This window comes from Danio rerio, chromosome 5 (genome assembly GCF_049306965.1).
Source record: "Danio rerio strain Tuebingen ecotype United States chromosome 5, GRCz12tu, whole genome shotgun sequence".
In the NCBI taxonomy this organism is placed as follows: Eukaryota; Metazoa; Chordata; class Actinopteri; order Cypriniformes; family Danionidae; genus Danio; species Danio rerio.
The window spans coordinates 56,084,995-56,107,962 of NC_133180.1; the positions used below are offsets into that span (position 1 = coordinate 56,084,995).

General features: G+C 36.0%; 1 protein-coding gene across 1 annotated transcript in view; it reads right to left on the bottom strand.

The window, feature by feature from the left end:
* serinc5 (serine incorporator 5) overlaps positions 1–22,086 on the bottom strand; it is a 67,503-nt gene extending 45,417 nt beyond the window's left edge. The window contains 2 exon segments of the mRNA NM_213514.1: positions 6,729–6,896; positions 21,966–22,086. Coding sequence (NP_998679.1) covers positions 6,729–6,896; positions 21,966–21,992 — 195 coding nt within the window. The 5' untranslated portion in view covers positions 21,993–22,086.
* Between the last annotated feature and the right edge of the window lie 882 nt (positions 22,087–22,968).

Here is a 22,968-nt window from a genome sequence, read left to right on the forward strand (position 1 = left end):
GCGGCCACACATCGAATCTGAGGACTGATCTCTCTCTCTCTCTCTCTCTCTCTCTCTCTCTCTCTTTCTCTCTCTCTCTCTCTCTCTCTCTCATTCAGACATCGAGCCACAACACAAGTCAAGTTGCAAAACTTAGGCAGGTGCAGCTGACAGGTAGAATAGCTGAAGCCTTTACGAAATCTGTCAAAATGCACCTCTGAAATTAACAGGCATAAATGTCTTTGAGCCAAAAAAAAGTCTATTGGTAGGATATCTGTAAAAACGCAATTGGAGCCAAAGATATGAGCTGTGTAGCCTATAAATTATAGGCCTATTATTTCGAATAAAATGAAAACAAAAATTAACAATTCATTGCATTTTTCGTTTGATAAAAATATACGTAAACGAAAAAAAATCAAAGGGTGGCTAATTTGTATTAATGTGTTTTAATTTTAATGAAAATATGCTCACCATATTTAATTAACGGCTATACGCCGTCAATAGACAAGCCATTCTAAACATTATTTTACCGTGTACTGGGTTATAATGTATATTTTACAATAAAAACTAAACGTAGCATGTCTCGCTGTCATTTAAAACGTGAAATTCATACCACACCAGAGCTGTGGACCTGTAGTGTTTAAACTTACAGGGCGGTTGGTCAATAGTCTTAATTCGCACTGAACTCCAATCCGAGGGACTCGATAGTTACTCGATAGACAACATTAACTTGAGAGAATTAAAAAATAAAAGTTTTTTTAAAGGAACAACGTGCAAATCTGCAACAAATAAAATAAAAATAAAACGTCTTGGCAGTGCTGTGTGTATTCCGCCACTGACAGAGACGCCCTTATGCTGCGCCTGTAACTGCCGCTTGTAAGAGAGATCAAAGCTGTATCGATAAAACCAAAAAGCAAGATCATTTAGTTATAAATATTCCATAACAATACTTATCGAAATATTTATACATTTACATGTTGTTTATTGAGATTGTGTGATCTGTATAGGTTGTCTGATCTTTCCAGAAGCTGTAAACTGACACATGCGGTGTTTAGCTCTGACGAGGCGCTTTTATTTAGCCTGCCCTTTGATTTTTTACATAATGTTTCAATTCTTAATTTTTTTCATATAGTTTAATTATAAAATGAGTGCTCGCTTGTTTAGTTGTGATTATTATGCAAGGATCATATTTCATATTCGGTTTATTCTTCAATAGCCTAAATTCGTTAATAATGTATTTTATAAACGGACTGTTCATAAGGACTAAGCTGTTAATATATAACATAGGCGTTTATGGTTGTTATTTGTATGGTTCCAACTTACACAGTTTTTTCAGCCTGTAGCAGTGTTGTGTTTTATTCGTTATGTAAATAAAAGTTATGTTTTGTTTAATAACAGGGATTTTTTTGTAGTTTCCTTTCCGTCCATTCAAACAATTGACACCGAATTGGCAACTCCCGCAAAACTGAAAGTGAAAGTATTATACGCACGCATTTATAAGCTATTTAAAATCAGAAAAAAAGAGGAAATGAAAAAATGCCCACTCCCACGGTGATACCGGTATTACCGGTGTTGTCACATGTCGATTAACCGGTGGGGAAATTTCCTCACCGTCACAACCCTACCCGCAGCCACAGTACGCCGGAAATCCGGCGTGGTGCCGGAACGCTATCACCCCTGCATCTATGCAGCAATCCACCAATCTGGTGTGGTAGAGTAGCCAGATGGAAGCCACTCCCCACCTGGAATTTGCCAAAAAGGCATCTGAAGGACTCTCAGACCATCAGAAACAAAATTCTCTGGTCTGATGAGACTAAAATTGAACTCTTGGGAGTGAAAGCCAGACGTTACTTTTGGAGAACCATGCACCGCTTATCACCAGGCTAATACCATCCCTACAGTGGTGGCAGCGTCATGCAGTGGGAATGTTTTTCAGCAACAGCAGCAACTAATTTCAGCAGCAGGAACTAAGCAGTCAGGATAGAGGGAAAGATGAATGCAGCAATGTACAGAGACATCCTGAATGAAAACCTGCTTCAGAGTGCTCACGACCTCAGACTGGGGTGATGTTTCATCTTCCAGCAGGTGAATGACCCAAAGCACACCACCAAAATATTAATGCAGTGGCTTCACAACAACTCAGTGGATGTCCTTGAGTGGCTCAGCCAGAGCCCAGATCTAAATCCTATTAAACATCTCTAGAAAGATCTGAAAATGGCTGTACATTGTCACTTTCCATTCAACCTGATAGAGCTTGAGAGGCACTTGAGAGGAATGGGCAAAAATTCCCAAAGACAGGTGTGCCAAGCTTGTGGCATCATATTCAAAAAGATTTGCGGCTGTAAAAGGTGCATCAACAAAGTATTGAGCGAAGGCTGTGAATACTTATGTACATGTGATTTTTCAGTTTTTTTTTTCTTTTTTATAAACTTGTGACACTTAAAAAAAAAAAATTCACAGTCATTATGGGCTATTGTGTGTAGAATTGAGGAAATAAATTTATAGTTCATTTTGGAATATGGCTGTAACAAAGTGGAAAAAGTAAAGCACTATGAATACTTTCTGGATGCACTGTATCGTATCATATAAACACAATAAACTGTAAGTGCTTAAACTACAAATAATGAAGAGTATCATATCTGGACCTGTTTTCTTGCTGCAGCTCATCGATACCCTGTCAGTTATGGATAACCTTGATCCGCTCTGGATCCACCCCTTCTGCATTTGTGCTCAGCTTCTCTGGTTACACTTCACCATTGGAGACAGAATGTTATGTAAAGCATATTATCAACCTCTTAGACACATAAAGAGACACGTTTATAAATGTAAATAGACGTTAATCAATTTTATTCTGATTGTGAAATGTTATTCATAAAATGTTATAATAAAACACATACATAGTGCACTCCTGTGTTTGTCCATTAACATGGCCGACTGCAACTTGCCGTGACGAATGTTCCCAAACTTTATTGAAACGACAGTAAGAACATAGATTGTTCTGGTTCTAAAATGCAATTTTAGAACTAAAATGAATTAGTGTAAACAGGGCATTACTCTGGGTGGTGCTAGCCTAAAATAGTTAGCCTAAAACCACAAGTACACAAATCTTGCTTCATTTTTAGCACAGTCTGAAATCATTAGCAAAAAAAACATTATCAGCATTATGCATAATCAGCATTATTTTTATGAGCAATTCAGACTGATTCAAAGTGATTCAGTGGTCAAGACTTTCTCAATCATTTATTTAAAAAAAATGGGCTCATGAAAATCTGTTATAATTAATAACTAAAATTAACACAAAAAACAATTTTACTCGTAATTATATACAAAAGTAATGAAATTAAAATAAATATGAACACAAGTAATTCAACTTATCTTAAAAGTTTATAATTTAAAAGTTTTTTCCATTTAAATGAATAAATCTAGAGCATATTACATTTTTGTTCAAAATGACCAAAATATATAGTATGTAATGTATGTATGTATGCGAGTACATCAAGCTTGCATCTTTCAAATGATGTTGTTGTCTTAACCTGAATATGATAAGCCTATAAATAATTAATGTTTATGAATGAGACTATCTCTGATGTGGACTAACAGCAGGGAAAAGAAGCTCTTGCTACAGTGTTCTTTTTAGTGTGCAGTTTCATCTATAACCGCTGGAACAAAAAAAGTGACAAACCGTTCCTTTAAAGCTGTGGTACAGAACTTTAGTCTTATTTGTTACAAACATTACAGTGCAAGTACAAACAGAGTTTTTGTTTGTTTCTTAAAAACAAATCTGTTGTAACAGGATCTGCCACTGTACATTGAGACAACTGTAAGAAGTAATAGGATAATGTTTTTCAGCAGACAAATATTTGTAATAGTTCTCCTACAGAGATATTTACAAAAATGAGAAAAATGAGCATGCACATAATTGCCACTGGTGTTGTTGTTGCCGCTGTATTAAATTGTGATTGTCACTGTAATGCGGTTTCTAATGTGGGCTGATAATTTCATAAAATATACAGACTGAAAGTTTGCACAAATACACTACAGCCCCATTTTCAGATTTATCCACTCTGGGTCCCAAACTGCCTGTTCTGTCTGAACAAAATACATGTATGATAAAGTTTATATATATATATATATATATATATATACAGGGCTCGAAATTAACTTTTTTATTTGGTAGCACCGGTGCTCCCAACTTCAAAAATTTAGGAGCACCAGAAAAAATTTAGGAGCACCCACCAAAAATGATTGAGCACCGCTGCAAATTGTATTTTAAGGGACTTATTGTATTTTAAAACAACATTAATTAGGACTAACAAAAACCAGAAACAACTATCTAATGCTGAGATGACATTGATATTTGTGTGCAATAATTCCAAAATGTGTATGTATTATAATTCTAGAATATTAATGATGATGAAAATGACAATAATAGTAACAATGAATTACATTTCTCATCATCATGCTGCCTTGAATGTGCTTGAATGCAAGTTATCTGCTATAAAAAGTCTGTTACTTTATGAAAAATAAATGTATAGTTTGCATCAAACAAAAATGAAGTATTGCAGTAAGAAATATTTATTTTGTACTGCTAAACAGCATATATATGCATGTCAGTTTAATAAATAATATTTCTGCTGCAAAACAAACAAAAGATTATAATAAAATATTAAATTCAAGGCTGAAAGCTGCAAAACAGTCATCAGTAGCCTAACTAAATTAAAAAAATAATATACACCTCAAGAAAGAATAGGCAAAAGAAAGTAAGTAAAGTCTCACTTCTATCACTCTTTAAAAGTTTTGGTTTCAGTTTGTGTCAATTTAAATGTTCCGTCTGAGCTGATTTTCATTTTTCTGTGTTTGTGGAAAAGCAGGCGAGTCAGCCGACCCAATTTATGAGCAGGTTGACCATCGGCGCAATACCGCTGTTTGTTATGAGACGCAGTTTCAGTGTAAACTTAGTAAAGGCGAGCTTCTTTGGCGATGATACAGTATTAGATTTGACTTTTAGCGGACATTTGCGCTGAACACGCAGTGAATGCGACGCATGATGATTCGGGCACCTTCTCCAAGAAGCGCGTACTCGATTGATCTCAGCTGGCGGATCAATATTCACCACGTGTCATGATCGCTCTCATCTGCGCCTCAACTTTAGGTGGGGTTTGCACTTTGCAAACCTGCGTGCTTTAAGTTTTCACTCTTTAGCCGTTTGCATTTCCCGTGGACATAAAAGCTCCCTCCCTGTCATCTAACAGTGAAAAGCCTTGGGTGATTGACAGCTAATATGAACCAATATAGCGGCAGGGAAGAGCGATTCAGCACGTTTAAAAAAAAAAAAAAAAAAATCAAAACAGGTCGCACTAATGCGCCCAAATTTACTATGAGGTCGCATCGATTCATTTTCGGGCGCATATGCGACCAAAATGGTCGCAATTTCGAGCCCTGATATATATATATATATATATATATATATATATATATATATATATCAGTATCTGAATATAACAGTATCTGAAATATAAAGGAGTTTAATTTACAGGTCAGTGGCTCTTAAATGGATAGATCAACCAAAAATGAAAATTCTGTCATCATTTACTCACCCTTTAATTGAACCACTTTTAGTTTTTTTGTTTTATTGAGCACAGCAGAAGATGTTGAAAAATCTTGGAAACCTGTAACCATTGACTTCCATAGTATATGTTTTTCCTACCATGGATTAAATAGTTACACAGGTTTCCAGCTATCTTCAACATACCTTGAAAAAAAATCTCAAACTGTTTCACAACAAGTAAAGGGTGAGTACATGATGACAGTATTATTTCAATTTGGAGCGATCTATCCCCTTACTTGCTTTTCATTTATTCAGCCTTTGCTCACTGATTATTTTCAGAAATATCAGTTAGGATTTGTATGTAATCTATATTCATTGGATCAAGTCAAGAATTAATTCAAACACAAACTATAAATCAGAATCAAATTCTGGATTAAATACCAGCTCCTTTTATTTTTTTCATTTAAGAGTAAAAATCTACTTTACTTTCTGGTGCTGTTTTTTTTCCAACTGAATTGATTTTACACTGGTAAACGTAATATTTCTGTTAACATGGTTGTTTTGACCACTGGGAAAGCAACAATGGTGTCATTTAACTGGATATATGCAAGTCCGAACAAGTATTTCATATGACAGTTAATGTTTTAAACTCATAATGGCAGACCCCCTCGTTTTTTTGCGATTCCGTGAAAAAAAAAAAAAAATAGTGAAAAACTTGATTCTGATAATATATGGGATATGATTCATCTACAATAATGATTCTCCAGTTATTACTGCACTGTACTTACTTATTGCACATCAATGAATACAAACTAATTTCTAAAATTATATTCTTCAAAGAAAAAAAATTCTGCTTGAGTTCAACCAGAAGCAGAGATGCAAGGCCCCACACAGAATCTGCGCCCACAGACCTCCACTGAAAATACCACAGAATTGCCATGCTTGTCATTCACAAAATTACTATCATTCCTTGCCACATTGAGCGTTCATTTATTATTATTTTTAGCTAATGAATAACTTTACTATCCTTAAAGTAATCAAGTAAAGTTCTGATACTGTCACTATGAAAACATGAATGAAATATGCCAAACCAGCTTGCTGTTTGACATGCAGCCCACTGCTGCTGACCCGAGACCTGATTTAATGCTCTACGCATATTAGGAAACCCGATACTAAAAAAATGCAAATGGAGAAGACTCACATGTTCTCGCATTGCCATCTCCACGGTGGGGGACATCATGATGACACAGGTCACCGTGACCAGCATGAAGAAGAGGGCGTACATGAAGCGTGTGGAGGTGGACTGTTTGATCTTGGGACAGCAGCCGCAGCACAGCGAGCAGGCCGCCGATCCACAGCAGCAGGCCAGCTGCAGAAAAACAGCACATATTACAGCTCACAAACCATTACAGTCTTTTACAATCAAATAAATGCATTTTAAAGCACTTTAAAAAAAACAGAGACACAGAGAACATGCTTTAAATTATTTACATAACATATAATAAACAATCTATAAATTGCAGTTAAAATAAACCAATGTAATGTTTGTAATGTAATGTCAAACTGAGAAGATGGATTGAGAGCGGCTACAAAGATCTTATTGGTAGTTGTGTCCTTTAGCAACACAAATGCCTCATTCTTATTGGCTGTACGCAGTACTACAGCTGGGCTGTTACTATGAAGCAGCTTGAATCACATGATGCAAGACACAGACATAACAGGAGGCTCTGAGATCAGTGCTGATACAGTAAAGGAACAAATGTCTTTTGAAATCTTTTTTCCTACGGTTTCCTGCAGACAAGATTGTGCAAAAAAATGAAAGAAAGGTCGAAGGACATTTTGTTTGGATGATGCCATGCCTATAAAATATAACAAACTGAAACAAACATTCATACTCATTTTTTTTTTTTACAAGCCACACATGTAAACAAATACACACACACACACACACACACACACACACACACACACATATATATATACATATATATACATATATACACATACACATATACATATATATATATATATATATATATATATATATATATATATATATATATATATATATATATAAATTTTTTTTTTTTTACATGTGAGGCTTGTAAAAAAAATGAATATATATCTCATCAGTATATATTCAGTATATATATATATATATATATATATATATATATATATATATATATATATATATATATATATATATATATATATATATATACACACACAGCTTAAAACATTTTCACACAAGTTCTTGCACATTTAAGTAATTGTATTATTATGTTTTAATAGCATAACTATTATATAGGTTTCTACATACACTTTGTCTTATTCTGTTGCTGTTCCATATTTTTATTTGAACTGACAAATAACATCATTGTGATGTTATGTTTTAGATTAAATTGGGTCACACTTTATTTTGATGGTCTGTTTGTTGAATTTAATTTACATTGCATCTACATGCCAACTAATTCTCATTAGATAAGTAGATTGTTAGGTTGGGGTTACGGTTAGTGTAAGTTAACATGTACTTGCAAAGTTTCTTATAGTCAGTTAAATGGCTGTTGAAGGAGCAGTACCAAGTAGACAGTCTACTAATACTCAAATGAACCATCAAAATAAAGTGTTACCAAATTATGTAAACAATCTCTGCATATAAAATATAATTTTGTACTAATTAAGTAAATAAGCTAAGCAAAGCTAAGCATATTTTAGAATTAACTGTATATAAAAATAAATTATGTTTTTTTTCAAAGTTTCTAAAAAAAAAAACTGTCATCATTAAATTAATATTGCCTTAATATAAACTTCAGTGTTCCTAAAATCTATGAATTCATTATATGAATGTGGTCTCTCCTTTAGAAAGCACCAGGAAGCTAAATGTTCAGTGTCTAATACATGTTGAGCTTGTGCACATTTGACCACTTCCAGAGGTAGTCAAAAGCACATTTGTTCAGAATGCTTTTGTAAATGCTCATGTGGTTCAATGCTTTTAAGCAGCCATAACAGCACAACTCTCTGCAGTGCATTCTGATCTAATACAAGACTGTTATGGGACATGTTTTGGCAAAGTGAATGTCTTCAACACTGAACTAAAAAAGATTATGATTCAAACTGCAATGGCCATTCTCATCCTTTACTGTACATTCACATTGGGTTTTTTTCATTCAAACATAATTGTCCTCTGCATTAAATACCGCAGAAAAGGTGACATAATTGCTTTCAACAAAATCTAAAGTTGCCTCAGGAGATGCATTTGAATACATGTTAATACCAGAAGCAAACGATTATGCATTAGCTGACTGCTTGAGTGATGAAACCGCATGCTATGCTTCTCAAACTTTCTTGGTCACACCCTTGGTTAAAGATAGAAAAACTAAATCTGTCACCTACCCTGTTTTAATTTGATGATAATTTAATAATTGATAATTTGATTTGTTTCAAATTGTAAAAAAAATGCAGTTAATGAAACACATTAATCATCATAAGAAAGAAAAATATGCAAGATCTTTTTTAATAAACATTTTTGTGTAATCTGGCAAGTAATTTCAAAGGCCAGAAGTCTAATGGGGAATTAAAAGATGGTTCTGCTCACAAGATTTTAGATTTTGAGGTAGAATATTGATGCAGCAATTCGGATAAATAGTTGGTTGAAAACTCATTCGACCAAATTGCTATGTGTGAACACCTTTGTTGAACACCACCTTCTCTCTGCCCGTCAGCTCATTCATAAACAGCAGGATTCGCTGCTGAAACATGCCGAAGAGACAGATTAGCCTTAGGATCTGTATCAGAGGTGGAAAAAAATGTACAGGGTAGAAGGTTCTCTAAGCAGTCCCAATTAATATATTAATAAAAAATCTTATTTTCAAAATACATTCATATTACATACATAAATACATATTTTACTGCAAATGAGATTTCTGAAACAATATGGCCGTTTCATCCTCTTTAAACTGAAGATCTCGCAGCCCCTGTGAACTGCTGTTTTTCATGAGACACAAATTTCAGAATGTATTAGTTAATGTTTATTCTTAGTAATGTTTTGAAATCATTTTATTGTATTCAAAGCAACATTTAGGAATGTAAAAACTTGATATTACTTTCAATCTTTACTTTGCAATGTTTACTACAGTCAAGGCTGAAATTTTTCATACCCCAGGGGGAACACTTTGCATGTCAAAACTGATAATGAGAATAAAGTGTCTAGGTCTATAACATAGCCCATAGGAGTTGATCAGAAATAAAAGAAATCAATTGTTTTTAGTCATTACATAACATAGCTTATCCTTAAAGTGTGTTAAATTGATCTGGGACTTTTAATAAAAAATGTTTATATTTTTGTAAATCATGAAAATTGTGCTAGCTTTTGCAGTATTAAACTAAAAGTTCAGAGAAAGCAAAGACCACCCCATAGACCCTCCATCATCAGAAAAGTGGATGAAAATGAACAAACTCTTATATCCGTTTGCCATTTACTTTTATTTTTAATTTTTTTTTCAGCTGATGGCCCGCAATGTGCCCCCCACTTTGAGAATCACTGTGTTAAAGGGAGAAAACAGGGCCTCTGTTATAAGACAAAGATCAGAGGAATCACAGCAACAATCTCCAACAATCAGAAGAACGCTTCCCCCTCTCCAGACAACAGGTGGTCAACATGTACGAACCCAACCCGTTCCTCCACCGCACCATGGTCAACCCTAGGGGAGCAGGACACAAACAAACCATCCCCCATCCCCTGCCCCGGAGACACTTCTCAACCCCCTACAAAGAGCCCTTCTTTAACCCTCTCCCGCAACCAGCAGGGGTCTGGGTGAAAGGTGACGATCCCTGAGTGAGGACAATAACCTGGACATTGTTTTCCTAACAATGGCTTGGGAATTCCTCGAGCTCATCAAAAGCATGTGGAGGGGTTTGGAAGAAAGTGGTGTTATAGCAAGCTGATTTGTGTCTGCTCTGAAAGCTATTAGAGAACTGCTGGGTGCTAAAAACAAAACAACACTTATATTTATTTCCTAGAACAAAACATCAGCAAGTCAGCCCAGGTTGTGCAGTGATTTAGAAGTCTGCAAACACAGTATGCTGTGTACCTTTCAGTACTAACTAAAGCTCTTGCTAGATTAAAGCCTTATTATCTCCACAGTGTAGAAAGCATCGAAAAACTGAACAAAAAAATACTGACTTCTGGGTCCTATGGTAATCACACTCTAAAAACCGCTGTGTAGTTGTAATCCAAAGTAGAGTCAAATGTGGAAAGATTCAGCTAACATTCTGACCCAGCATTGGGCTACAACAACGTAGTATTTTTTGAGTGATTGTATGCTTCTAAAACAGGAAATAAAAAAATACAATGAGCCACTTGACACTTGATAATCAAACAAATAATCAGTAATCAGATTGCGTTTAAAGCGATCCTGGTTAATGTTACAAATGGCCAAGAGCATAAAAACATAGCTATACTGATATATTTCACTGAGCTCAAGTACTATCAGTTTCGAAACTCGTCTGACAATTATCCTATAGTCTCCATGTCATGAATAGCTGCTTTGTGGGTCTGCTTGCCAGGCAATTGTACAGCTGAGGCAAAAATGTATTACTTCACTGTTTGAAGTGTACACAAAAAAAGTGCTCTTTTGTGCAATGGGAACAGTAGCCATAGTAACACCGAAGTGTCGAACCTTCCCTACTATAATTGCACTGCACTGAACGTTGATGGATGGATGGCGATCGCTTGACAGCTTTTTCAGTTGCAAATACAGAGTCATCCAAAGGCTCAAGGGACAAGAGTAAACAACCTCTAAAATGGTAATTGGAGAGTAAAAGAGATGCGTAAAAGCTGTGTGAAATTCACAAGAGTGAGAATGTCTCACTACTACGCACAAAGTCAACACAGATAGTCCTGGCACAAATGCCACCTTTCAGCTGTAGAGAAAAGTCACTAGCTGAGGTATGTGTAAAAATTCACAAATGTCCTTTAGCTCAAATGGTAGAGCATGGCAATAACAATGGTCACCGGCAAGGCTGTGAGTTTAATTACCAGGTAAAACAAGATGAAGCTCATAAAATGTGTTAAATGTGCAATAAAAAGTTCCTTTTTGAATAAAAAAGCATTTGGACACAACCCCTAAACGCAGAGATTTTCAAATATAGGGTGTAAATGTATGGTGTATTGTATGATTTTAAAATAATTGAAGGAAACACACACTATCTACTATCAATAATTATTTATTAAACATCAGTGTTGAACAACTGAAATTAAAACACACTTTGCCTAAAACGAACAGTTACTTTTTTCTTATATAAATTTTAGATACAAATATCAATTATTTTCAGTACTTTTCATATTAATAATCAGTATCTCTTCTAAATAAAATAACTCCTGTATACCCTGTAATAAATTGTTTAAACATAGCATTTCTTGCATCTTCTGTAAACAAATATTTTAATGTAAATAAATTATTAATTTATTAAGGGTGTCACGATCCTCCAAATCCTCGATTTGATTACATTTTCTATTCTAAAGTTACGGTTCGAAGAAAAATGAAACAAAAGTCAAACAAATCATACAGTAAATGAATAAAGATAAGTTACACACATAATTGCCACCTGTCAATCACTTTTTCCGTGGGACTCGTGAATAGGCAGTAATCTGTGTCCTTATAATGGCGTCGGTAAAAAAGGTCAACAACAGAGCGCCCGGAGGAAACACACGCGAACGCAAGGAGAACAAGCAAACTCCAGACAGAAATGCCAACTGACCCAGACAAGGCTCGAACCAACAACCTTCTTGCTGTGAGGCGACAGAACTACCTACGGTGCCTGCCTCTGGCGTAGCTGTGCATTGATGTATTTCCGTGCTGTTTGTTTTGCTTTGCAAAAACAATTCTGAAACGCTAGCTGGCAGCAGGTTTTTATGTATTTTTCGATTAATCACCCAGCCCTAATGGTAGTCCTGCATTTATACTTCTGCGTGCAGTTTGTGTTGCTAGCACTTCTAAAAACTGTAGCTAGCAGTTGGTTTTTATGTTCCTCTGTCGAGTTACTTGACTGGTGTTTAGGTTTTTACCATACAAGTAACTAAAACTTACTCATTCAGATGAGAGAACCGGCGGATGTGTAAGAACTTTATTCAAAACACAACAGTTTTCAACTGGAGTTTGTCCACGGGACTCAACACTTGTAAACACACATTATATCAGGCTAGCTGCTCTCAGCACCTCCCACACTTGTCACTGTTATGAAGTCGACTAATCACAGAGCTTAAAATATGTAATTTTTGAGAGGTGCGCGTCTGCCACGGCGAGAGGTTTGCAACCGGGCAAAGGCTGCGCCGGACCATACATGTGCACTTGATGCAGAAGTATAAATCAGCCTTTAGGAAGGTGTTTAGATCAACATGTTCCTTAGATGGTGTTCACTGCTCTTAAAGTTTACCTTATTAAAAATTTGAACAGCTTTTTGCTAAATTTTTAATGATTGAGGAAGTGTGAAGGGTTATTTCACTGTAGTCATGTGATTAGCATAAAAATTACATTAGTCTTGAATTTAGCACACTTTTTAACTGAAATCATTGCAGATTATACTGTAGGGGTGTCAAAATGTATTGTTTTGTAATCAATTTGATATCGGTTCAGTAATAGATCATAACAGGTTATTACGTACTGACGTCATTTATCTCCTATGTGCAATGTCGCAGTAGAATACTATGGCGAGAGTGAGTATATTAAAAGCTCCTACTACTTAAAAGGTAGATAATTATGCACAGTTCAACTGTGAGTTTGCTGGAAAGTCTTTCATTGACACTCTAGAAGGCACAGCATACAGTACGAGCCGCTATTTCACTACTAGGGGGAAATGCTTTTAAAAATCCATCTCTGCCTCACTTTTTCTCACTTTGGACATTTGACCGGCTGGCATGTTTATCTATTATGCATTACCTGTGTTAACCACGTATTATGCACATATAGACTGTAACCGCGACTGTTCTTTCTGTGTCACTCATCGGTGAACAGCACTTTCAATTCTAAAGCCAATCTCAGCCTTTTCTGTTTAGCGGGTGAAGACAATGACCAATTATAGAGGTATAAGACTTCGCTTAAAAGCACTCAAAAAGCAAGAGGGATAATACTTACATTAGTTTATTTACTAAAAAATGCTTGTGTTGTCTTCTGTGCATGTATTGGGAGTTTTGTTTGAAACATTCAAAAAGAGTGCTTTCTTTGAGGTCAAATTAAAGGTACAGTTCATATATCTTACTGCTTGTATTAAAGGCCAAAATTGTTTTACAAATAATATATAGATTATAGGTGGGCGTAGATTAATTTTTTTAATCTAGATTCATTTTGAATTTAGTCCAGATTAATCTGGATTAAAATGGCTCATTTGAATTCTGTTGAAGGCATTCAGAATGTGTGCTACCCAAATTATAAGTCTTTGAAAACAGGTTTCTCAAGCCAGGTGGCGCATTAGATCAGGGGTTCATCTCCTGTTTCCAAAATGCATTACAAACTGCTTGAGAAACTGTTCTACTATGATAATTGGTGATGAAAATAAATGATGTTCAATAAGATGTACTTGAGTTTACTAACTGTTTATTCAGGTAAACATGAATTTTCAACCGTAGGCCTACATAAGCTCCAAACAGCTTTTCAATTTTTGATCACCTTAATCCAACTTAAGTCTGAACTAAACAGAAATGGAATTAAGACACGTGGAGTATACATTTATAAGCGGCTTTTTTAAAGTAAACACCGCAATTAAACTATTATTGTCATGTAGGACTTTTCGCTATATTTTCCGACAAGATCCACACACGCGGCTGTTAACAAAGGGCCGCACAAAAACACATTGGGAAATGCGGAAGTTTTCTCTTTCAATTTGCCATGCGTTATCAAGTTCCATAAGTCTCACCAGTCCTTACTCCTTATTTGCGACTTATACCTCAGTTTGTCACGGGGGCATGGATGAAATGTTCATCAGTTAAAGTGAAACTGCCGAATTGCAGTCTGAAGTCAGGCATACTGCTGATTTGTTTCAGAGGGGCACTTTTTTTGTCAGACAGCTCACCGGTCAGGTATACATCCATGCTAAAATATCAAGGTGAAAGTCATCATAGCTTGCGCAGAATAGACCCAGCTCCCAATCCCACTTTGAGAATAGATTAATGGTGATATTTTTTTAATCGCGCAATAAGAGTCTCACTTTAACGCCGATAACGGCCCACCACTAATATAAATATTAATATACTTCTAGATTTTAATTTTAAAAATTCTTGTGTTGTGAAGAAAAATATATAATTATTAATGGAAATCATTGTCAATGCACTGTGAAGCTGAGATGTCGAACTGAACTGAATCAATGGCATAATATTCGTAACTGAACCAAGTTGTGGGACCAATGTAGGTTCCCACCTCTATTATACTGTGATGTCCACTTTGCAGGGCACTTACGCAACAAACCTCTGAAGTAGTAAGAGGAACCACTGAAGCGATAAGAGAAACATACTATGCATAATGTGTGTGTGGGTTAAGGGAGACCAGGGCTGAGAACCGCTGCTATTGACCTTATTCTTTAGTGCGGAAGTGTGCTCGTTTTGGCGGTTGTTTTAGAACCTCAGATTCAGTTGCCAATGTGGGAAAATGACTAGGAATAATAAATGGCAGAAAGTGGTGAAACTGCTTGCTCTACAAACTAGTGCGCTTATGAGCATACATAATAAGTAGAATAATATAATAAGAAAATAAAAGCTTGCAAAATCAAGCAGCATAACGAGCCGTTTATAAAGTCTAAAAATCAATACAAGTGAATGAGACCAGAAGTCTTGGGCCAAAAAGAATTCAATGGCTGCATCCGTTTGTATATGAAGTATATGGTCAATAAGGGATGTGGTGTTTTGACATATCATGGTGACATCTCCAACCACTTACATGAAAGAATATTAATCTGTCAAAACCGAACAGAATTCTGGAGAAACTGCACAAGCACTGCAGATTTCATGTGGGACAGAGAAAAGAAGGTTACTTTGAGGCTTAATCAAGAACAGCGTGTCATTAAATTAATTACTAACAGGCAGTCTGAGATAATGACCTTTCCTTATAAATAGTGCTGCAACAGTCATTCAGATATGCTTTCACGCTGTTATATTAGTGGGCAATAAAACTCTTTTATAAGAATGCATCATTATGACTGATTCACAGCAAAGACATGCATGACTCAAGCACAGACATCTGAAGGAGAAATCACAGAATAACACCTCCCTCTATGACAACAACTGAGAAGCTTATCAGACATAACATGACACAAAACATCAAGATTGTCTGCTTCTTTACATGAATCATCTCAGGCTTTGGCCATCTTATATTCATATAACTTTCTTTCCATGATTTATACATTCATTTAGCAATCACACTTATCCAAAGCGACACAAATGCAGAAAACAACAAACTAAAACCATCCCAAAAAGTACAAAGTACATACAAACTTAAAGAACAACAAATCCATTTTCAAATCATTCATTCGTTTATTTTCATTCAGCTTAGTTAGTCCCTTTATTCATCAGTGGTCGCCACAGCGGAATGAACCACCAACTTATCCAGCATATGTTTAACACAGCGGATGCCCTTCCAGCTGCAACCCAGTACTGGGAAACATCCATACACTCTTATTCAAACACTCATACACTACGGCCAATTATGTTTACTCAATTCCCTTACAGCGCATATGTTTGCACTGTGCAGGAAACTGGAGCACTCGGAGGAAACCCACGCCAACATGGGGAGAACTTGGAAACTCCACACAGAAACGCCAACTTGTCTAGCCGGGACTTGAACCAACGACCATTTTGCTCTAAGGAGACATGCTAACCACTGAGACACCGTGTCACAAAATTTCAAATCTATTTTATTTTTATTTTTTACTTTGGAGTTGGCAACTCATACTTCGCAGAAATAAAAACTTGAATAGTATAAGTTTTAATTATCTAATTATAAAAATAAGGAATACCACACCACAATTAAAACCATGACAGCCCATAGTAACAATATTGAGAGGCGAATTTTGGAACCATTAGATCATTCTAAGAGATCATGCATTTAAAGTGACAGATGACATAATTGCATCTGTAATAAAAGAGAATAATAATAAAAAAAAGTCATTGTCTGTTGCTGTGTATCTGGTTATAGTTTTGTTTTAACGTGTATGGGCCAGTCCGTTAAAATCCCCCTAAAAAGTGCATGCATCTTTTAAGAAGGCATGATGAAACTGAAAAGAAAACTGACCAAAAACCCACACAATAAAACAGAAAGAATAAAGCTATAAAAAGTACAATTGAACAAATGTGTATATTCTGTCAACTGTTACAGTTAATATTCTGTTATCAGTTAGATGTCACACGTTGCTCCACTAGTTTCACTTCCTTTCTTTAAATGTGCAGCTTTAATCACTGCAATGAGTATTGTACAAGTCAATGGGTTGTTTTGTGCCCCATTTACTGACAGACAAAAATGGATAAACGACTCTCCTAAAAATATCTTCACACACTCTAAATTATGTTTGTTTAAACTTTAATGTCTGTTCTGATTGGCACAGAAAGGAAAACTGTCTTTAACACTATATACAACCATACATACATATATATTAAAAAAAACATGAAAAAAAATGTTTAAGGTTTACAACGCAAAATCCATTTGGATCCACTTGTTTGATAAACAAAGCAAATATCTTATATGATGCATCTAAAAAACACTAAGTATTAACTTAGAAACTATATTGTAACAAAATACTACCATATTCTTCTATAGTTTTACTGAAATTAACTTGAGAACTGAATATATATTTACCCACGTTTATATGAGTTAACAATATTTAGACTCAATGATAGGCTAAAAAACTGCTGTCATCTGTGTGCACCTGCTTATACCACATCAGTTGCTTTGACAAAAAAAGACTATGATAACAGTTAATTTAAACTAAAGACAGAAGCTGTTTCTCAGTATTCGTTCTTCAGTGGTCTTGTTTCCTCGTGTTCTCATGTAACGTCATCATCAGCTGCCAAAGTTCAGTTCCAATACTCAAGACTGCAAGAAGAGAGGACGCGTGAAACTTTCTGGATGTGTTTTTGATGTCAAAACAATAAACCCGTTAAATGAATGCTGTAATGTTTAAATAATTTTCCATTTAAAACGTGTGAAGGTCACGTGACCATCAGGAAGAACGCAGCATCTCATTTCTTACAGGATGCATTCTCAAGTGGTCTCCATGGTTTGTTCTTCCGAAGACACCAGGCAAAACCGGCCTCCACAAGAACGCAAGTCCTTTCTCTGCGTTCTTGTTATTGAGAAACAGCCACAGTGAACACAGTGCAGTCTTTTGGTGAGGTTGGTCATTTGAATTTGGAATTTACAAATGCTAAAAAACTGCTGCTGTTGAGGTTGCTGCTGGCGTGAAGTGTGAATAAATAACCCTCAAAGTGGATCAACAGTTAAAACAAAGTGGGTTATCTAATGATAGCAGTTATTTAACAAAGACCGAGACTACGCAATGCTAATCCCCCCTCCGACTCCACACTTTTGTGGGGCCACTGGCTCCTGACAAGCTTAGCGCTAATGAGACAACACTATTGATACCGAACACTGACTGCAAGCTCTCCCTTTCCACTGCTAATCTAATGCAAACAGGCAACTGCATGGATCTAACCAGGAAATGAAAAGACCACCCGTGGACGCCACCACCTACAAGACAAAGTGGATCCACTGAGAAATTAGTAGACTGGAAATGTGAAGAAGACAATTATATGGCCATCCAATTAATTTCCATATCTAAATCATCTACATAAGGCCCTATTATTTCCATGGTGTTGATGACATAATTAAAAAAGAATTAATGCTAACTAGTGTCTGTGAATATAAAATCTTCTTTGTGGTTGTGTGAATGAATGGCAGAGTCTTGTTCACCACACACACACACGGTTTTCAGTGTCTGCCATCTCGCCATTTCAGAACATGAACAAAGAAATTCATAAAAGTGCCTTCACCAGCATTGAACCCTTTTATTTGTAAAAAAAGAAAAGAAAAAAAATCATAACAAAAACACACTACATGAATTGCAAATTCATAAAATTAATAGTGTTGTCTGACTTGAAAAAAGTACCTTTGTATTATTAAAGTAATAATAAATGAAAACAATAAAAAATTAGTCTATTAAGGAATAGCCAGTTTGGAGTCACATGTTAGTTTGTAAACTTAAAAAAGTGTGTGTGTGTGATGACACAATGTAAAAGAAATACAACAGAAAAACAAGAATAAAAGGGACTATTCATTTTATAAACATACATTGATAATATATAAGGACAAAGTAAACATTTACATACAATATATATTTTAGTTCCATTCATTTGAACAAGTATGATTTTGCAAAAAAAAAAAAAAAAAAACGAGGACAAATTTGCTGTGTGAAGAAGGCTAAATAAAAACAAAAGGAAGATGAAACATGATCTGCAATAATTATATAATTACCTGACTGTTGAAGCACAATATAAAAAAATACTGCCAAAAAAGATAAGGTTTGAAGCCACGGTTAATGGAGAAATAATTAGCATAAACCATCTGACTGAAAAAAGGAAATAAAAAAGCCTTAAAGGGATAGTTCGCCCAAAAATTACAATTCTTTTTATCATCCTCTCTTGTTCCAAACCTGTTTGAGTTTCTTTCTTTTGTTAAATACAAAAGAAGCTATTTTGAGCAAAGCTGTAACCGCTGACTTCCAAGTGGTACTCACTGCAGGGCCACTTGGGCAGATATTGTTTATCCTACTATGGAAGTCAATAGCCGCATTTCCACTATCAGGCCAGTGCGAGCCAGGGCTTATATTGGGCCAGGCCGGGCCAATCGCCCGGGAGGTTGAGCAGTGAGGCCGAAATCATGTCGCGTTTCCACTGTGGGGCTAGTAGCTGGCAGCGCGTCACGCAAACCCCGCCCCCAGAACATCCCCCGAATCGAACGTCACTCAAACCGCCCACTTCAGCGAGAATCATGCAGATAAAGCACACCAACACATCATCACGAAACTATTAAAATTAGGACAACCAAAACAAACAAATTACACGTTACTGTACAGCAGTACAACGCATGTCTATACGCACATGCCTGTGTGTTTTCATTCATCATATTCATTTACTCGCCGACCGACTGGCATCGAAATCCAGTGGTCTTGCCACCAACGGAGGGACCCGGAGCACAGGGAGCGCACACATCCATAATATAACACCACATATATAAATTTCTCCGTTAATAACTCGATATAAAATGTATTTTATAACATCTTCTAGACAGAATCTGTCCAACATTCATCCCAAATGCTCCGGAGAGAACTGAAACATGATTTTCCCCCCCCCTATAGGCTTTATGACACTTAATAGGTGATTCCCTGTATTTAAAGATGTTGCTTATTATATCTTAAGTAAAGGAAAGTGTTCAGTGTTTCAGCACATAAGAGCAGCACGTAATAAAATATAGCCTATATTTCGTTGCGCTCAGCAGCAATGCACTAATAAAGCTCTTTATGTATTTAAAATTTCCTTTTTTAATTTTACCACGTCATATAAAAACATACACACTTGTTTGAGGACACAGAACACATTTTGAACTTGCAGTTTTTCCCGTCAAAAAAGTGCTGCGCGGCTGCAGACAGAAAAAAAGGTCGCCTATTTCTGCTTTCACTCACCCCGAAAATGCTCTATTTTCATGATTGGATTAATTTCATCGTATCCAAATACTTTATAAATAATATTTAAAACATTTTCCGGTGTTTATTTATTTTTATTTTTTTAGAAAATATCTAAAATCTTTTTTTCAAAGAGGCTTTTGAAAAATGAAAGTTTAATATAAATTTGAAACAGTTTGATATAGTACCTATTTTTTCTAGCTATAGCTTTTGTTAGTTTTATATTGGTTTATTTATTTAATGTGATTTTATTATAGGCCTATCTAATATTTGTAATTCTTTAAATTATTTCAATATAGGGCTATTTTATCTAGATATGACACTATTGTTTTGAGCCTACAAAAGTGGACATGAAATTTGTAAAGTTTAATGTCCTACTGTTGTATTCATATAGTGTATTATCTCGAAAATAAATTAAAACAATAAAAATAAAAGAAAAAATCCGCTCGCGGCATCAACAGAGCTATGAATGGAGCGCTCTTTTTTTCGGTCTCACACACATACACAGGCATCTAAACGCGCAAAAACACACTTACAGTATTAAACTTGACAAAACCTCTTGAAAACCTTTACTGTCTGCTGTGTCTTTAATATGGTGTAAAGATTATTATGCGTTATTGAAACATCAAAGATGCAGCAAAGAAAGATCATTTTATGCAACAGCCTACATTTAAAAGAGAAACTTAAGGGCGATCATATGCAAAAAAGACCCCAGCCTATAATTTGTTCCAGATGTTTTCTTTCCCTTATTTATTTATTTGTTTGGCGCATGTACTCGAGTGCGATCGGAAAACTGTGCCCGCCTCTCCTTTCACTCCGCCCCGAAGCCCCGGCTGGCCCTCCTTGGCCCAAGGTATTCGGCGGGCCGAAAAAGGCTGGCCGTTGGCCCCGAGAAAGCCCCGCTTTGGCCCGATTAGGCCCCGGAAGTGACAGTGGAAACGCCACTGGCCTTGGCTCGCCCTGGCTCGCTCGCTTTAGGCGCGATAGTGGAAACGCGGCTAATGGTTACAGGTTTTCAGCTTTGTTCAAAATAGCTTCTTTAGTGTTCAGCAGAAAGAAAAAGAAACCCCTAAAGGTTTATAACTACCCGAGGATGAATAAAAGTGTATATATATATTTTATTTTTTATTTTTAGGTGAACAATTCCCTTAACCAACCTAATATCTTGCTAGATTTAGGTGCTTTATGTTTGTTTCCAAACTTAGAAACTGGATTCCGTGTGAAAAATGTCACAAAAACTTCTTAAATTTCATCAGACTGGGTGACCAGGTTGGTTTATGTTTTCACCACATTGTCTGCTCATAATCATTAAGGGTTTGAAAAAAAAGAGTCCTAACGTTAGTCCAGTTAAATACGAGCTAGAGGTTATGTGGATGAGGATTAGCATGTTCATAAAAATATTACGCATCACTGTTACTATCCATAACTTATGGCTGTTCACTGACACAGAACAAACTAAAAAAAGCAGCGTTGTATCTGTTTGGATACGTAAACGGACACATTTACAAACAATACAAAGGCGCAACTTGAACGTTTAAACTTCATCCAAATACAAAAACTAAAACAAACAAACAAAAAATATGCAGACAATATGAGCATTCTCTTAAGACAGGTAATGACATAAAACATTTTAAAATGAGAAGCAGAGAATCTCCGTGCGGTTAACGATTCATATTGACACGGTGGTGTAAATATATGCCAATACATCATCACTCACCTGAGACACACAACACGGGGTACACATGCTGACAGAGAAACAAGTCCTCCTTTACAAACAATGCTCCGGTTATAATGTTTTGCTGGGGAGATTCTGAATAAAGCGACTGTGGCTCGTGCCTGCTGTTGTCTCGCGCGCTCGCGTTCTTCTGTCCAGCACGCGCGTCGCCGCTCTCACAAAAGATCAGATTGACCTGCGCGCGCAGCAGACAGAGATGTCCGGAAGTCGGAGAGATGATGATGGCCTAGAAATTAATCCCAAATCTAAATCGAGTTGGGTTTCTCTTGACCTCTAATGTTTAATCACATTCTCTATTGATTTCGCTTACACATCTAATCGACCGTCATTGCAAATCACTTCCGCTATCGTCATTAATGTGAGGGTTTCGAATTTCCCCTGACCACATAACAATGAAACCCGTTTAAAGTCATTTTGTTTTCGAATTATATATAATTATTTTGGTAGAATTTTGAAAGAAGTTTATATTATGCATTTTGTGTTTGTTACTTCCTATTTGGATGCTTCTTGTTTTAAATTATTCCAAAAATGCAGTTGTGCTCGTTTTGTTTACATGCTGTATATCGGTTGATGGGTGGGTGTTGTAGTTGGATCGGTCTCTAGTTTGCTGGGAGTGACAGCAAAACAAATGGCTCTCTTTCTCTGTGACTCCATGTGTGAAGTAGGTTGCAGAAAACATCTGTTTTTAGCACAAACTAGCTGGGTTCAGTAAACTACCTGTAGGTTGCTACGGAAGGTATTTACATAATACTAATTCGTTTTAAATGGTCTCTATTTACTGAAATTGTGTCTGTAAATATTATACTCTCAAGTTCAACATATCATTGTGCTGGTGAAATGAGGCCAGATAACAGAGAAACTAAACGGAGAAAGAGGACTGTGACAGCAGCGCCTCGCTTGGGGCTACACACGCAACTTCAAAACACAATTTTTTTTATAAAGCCTGAAAAATAAAAATGAAAAACAGATTGAACAAACCCATCTA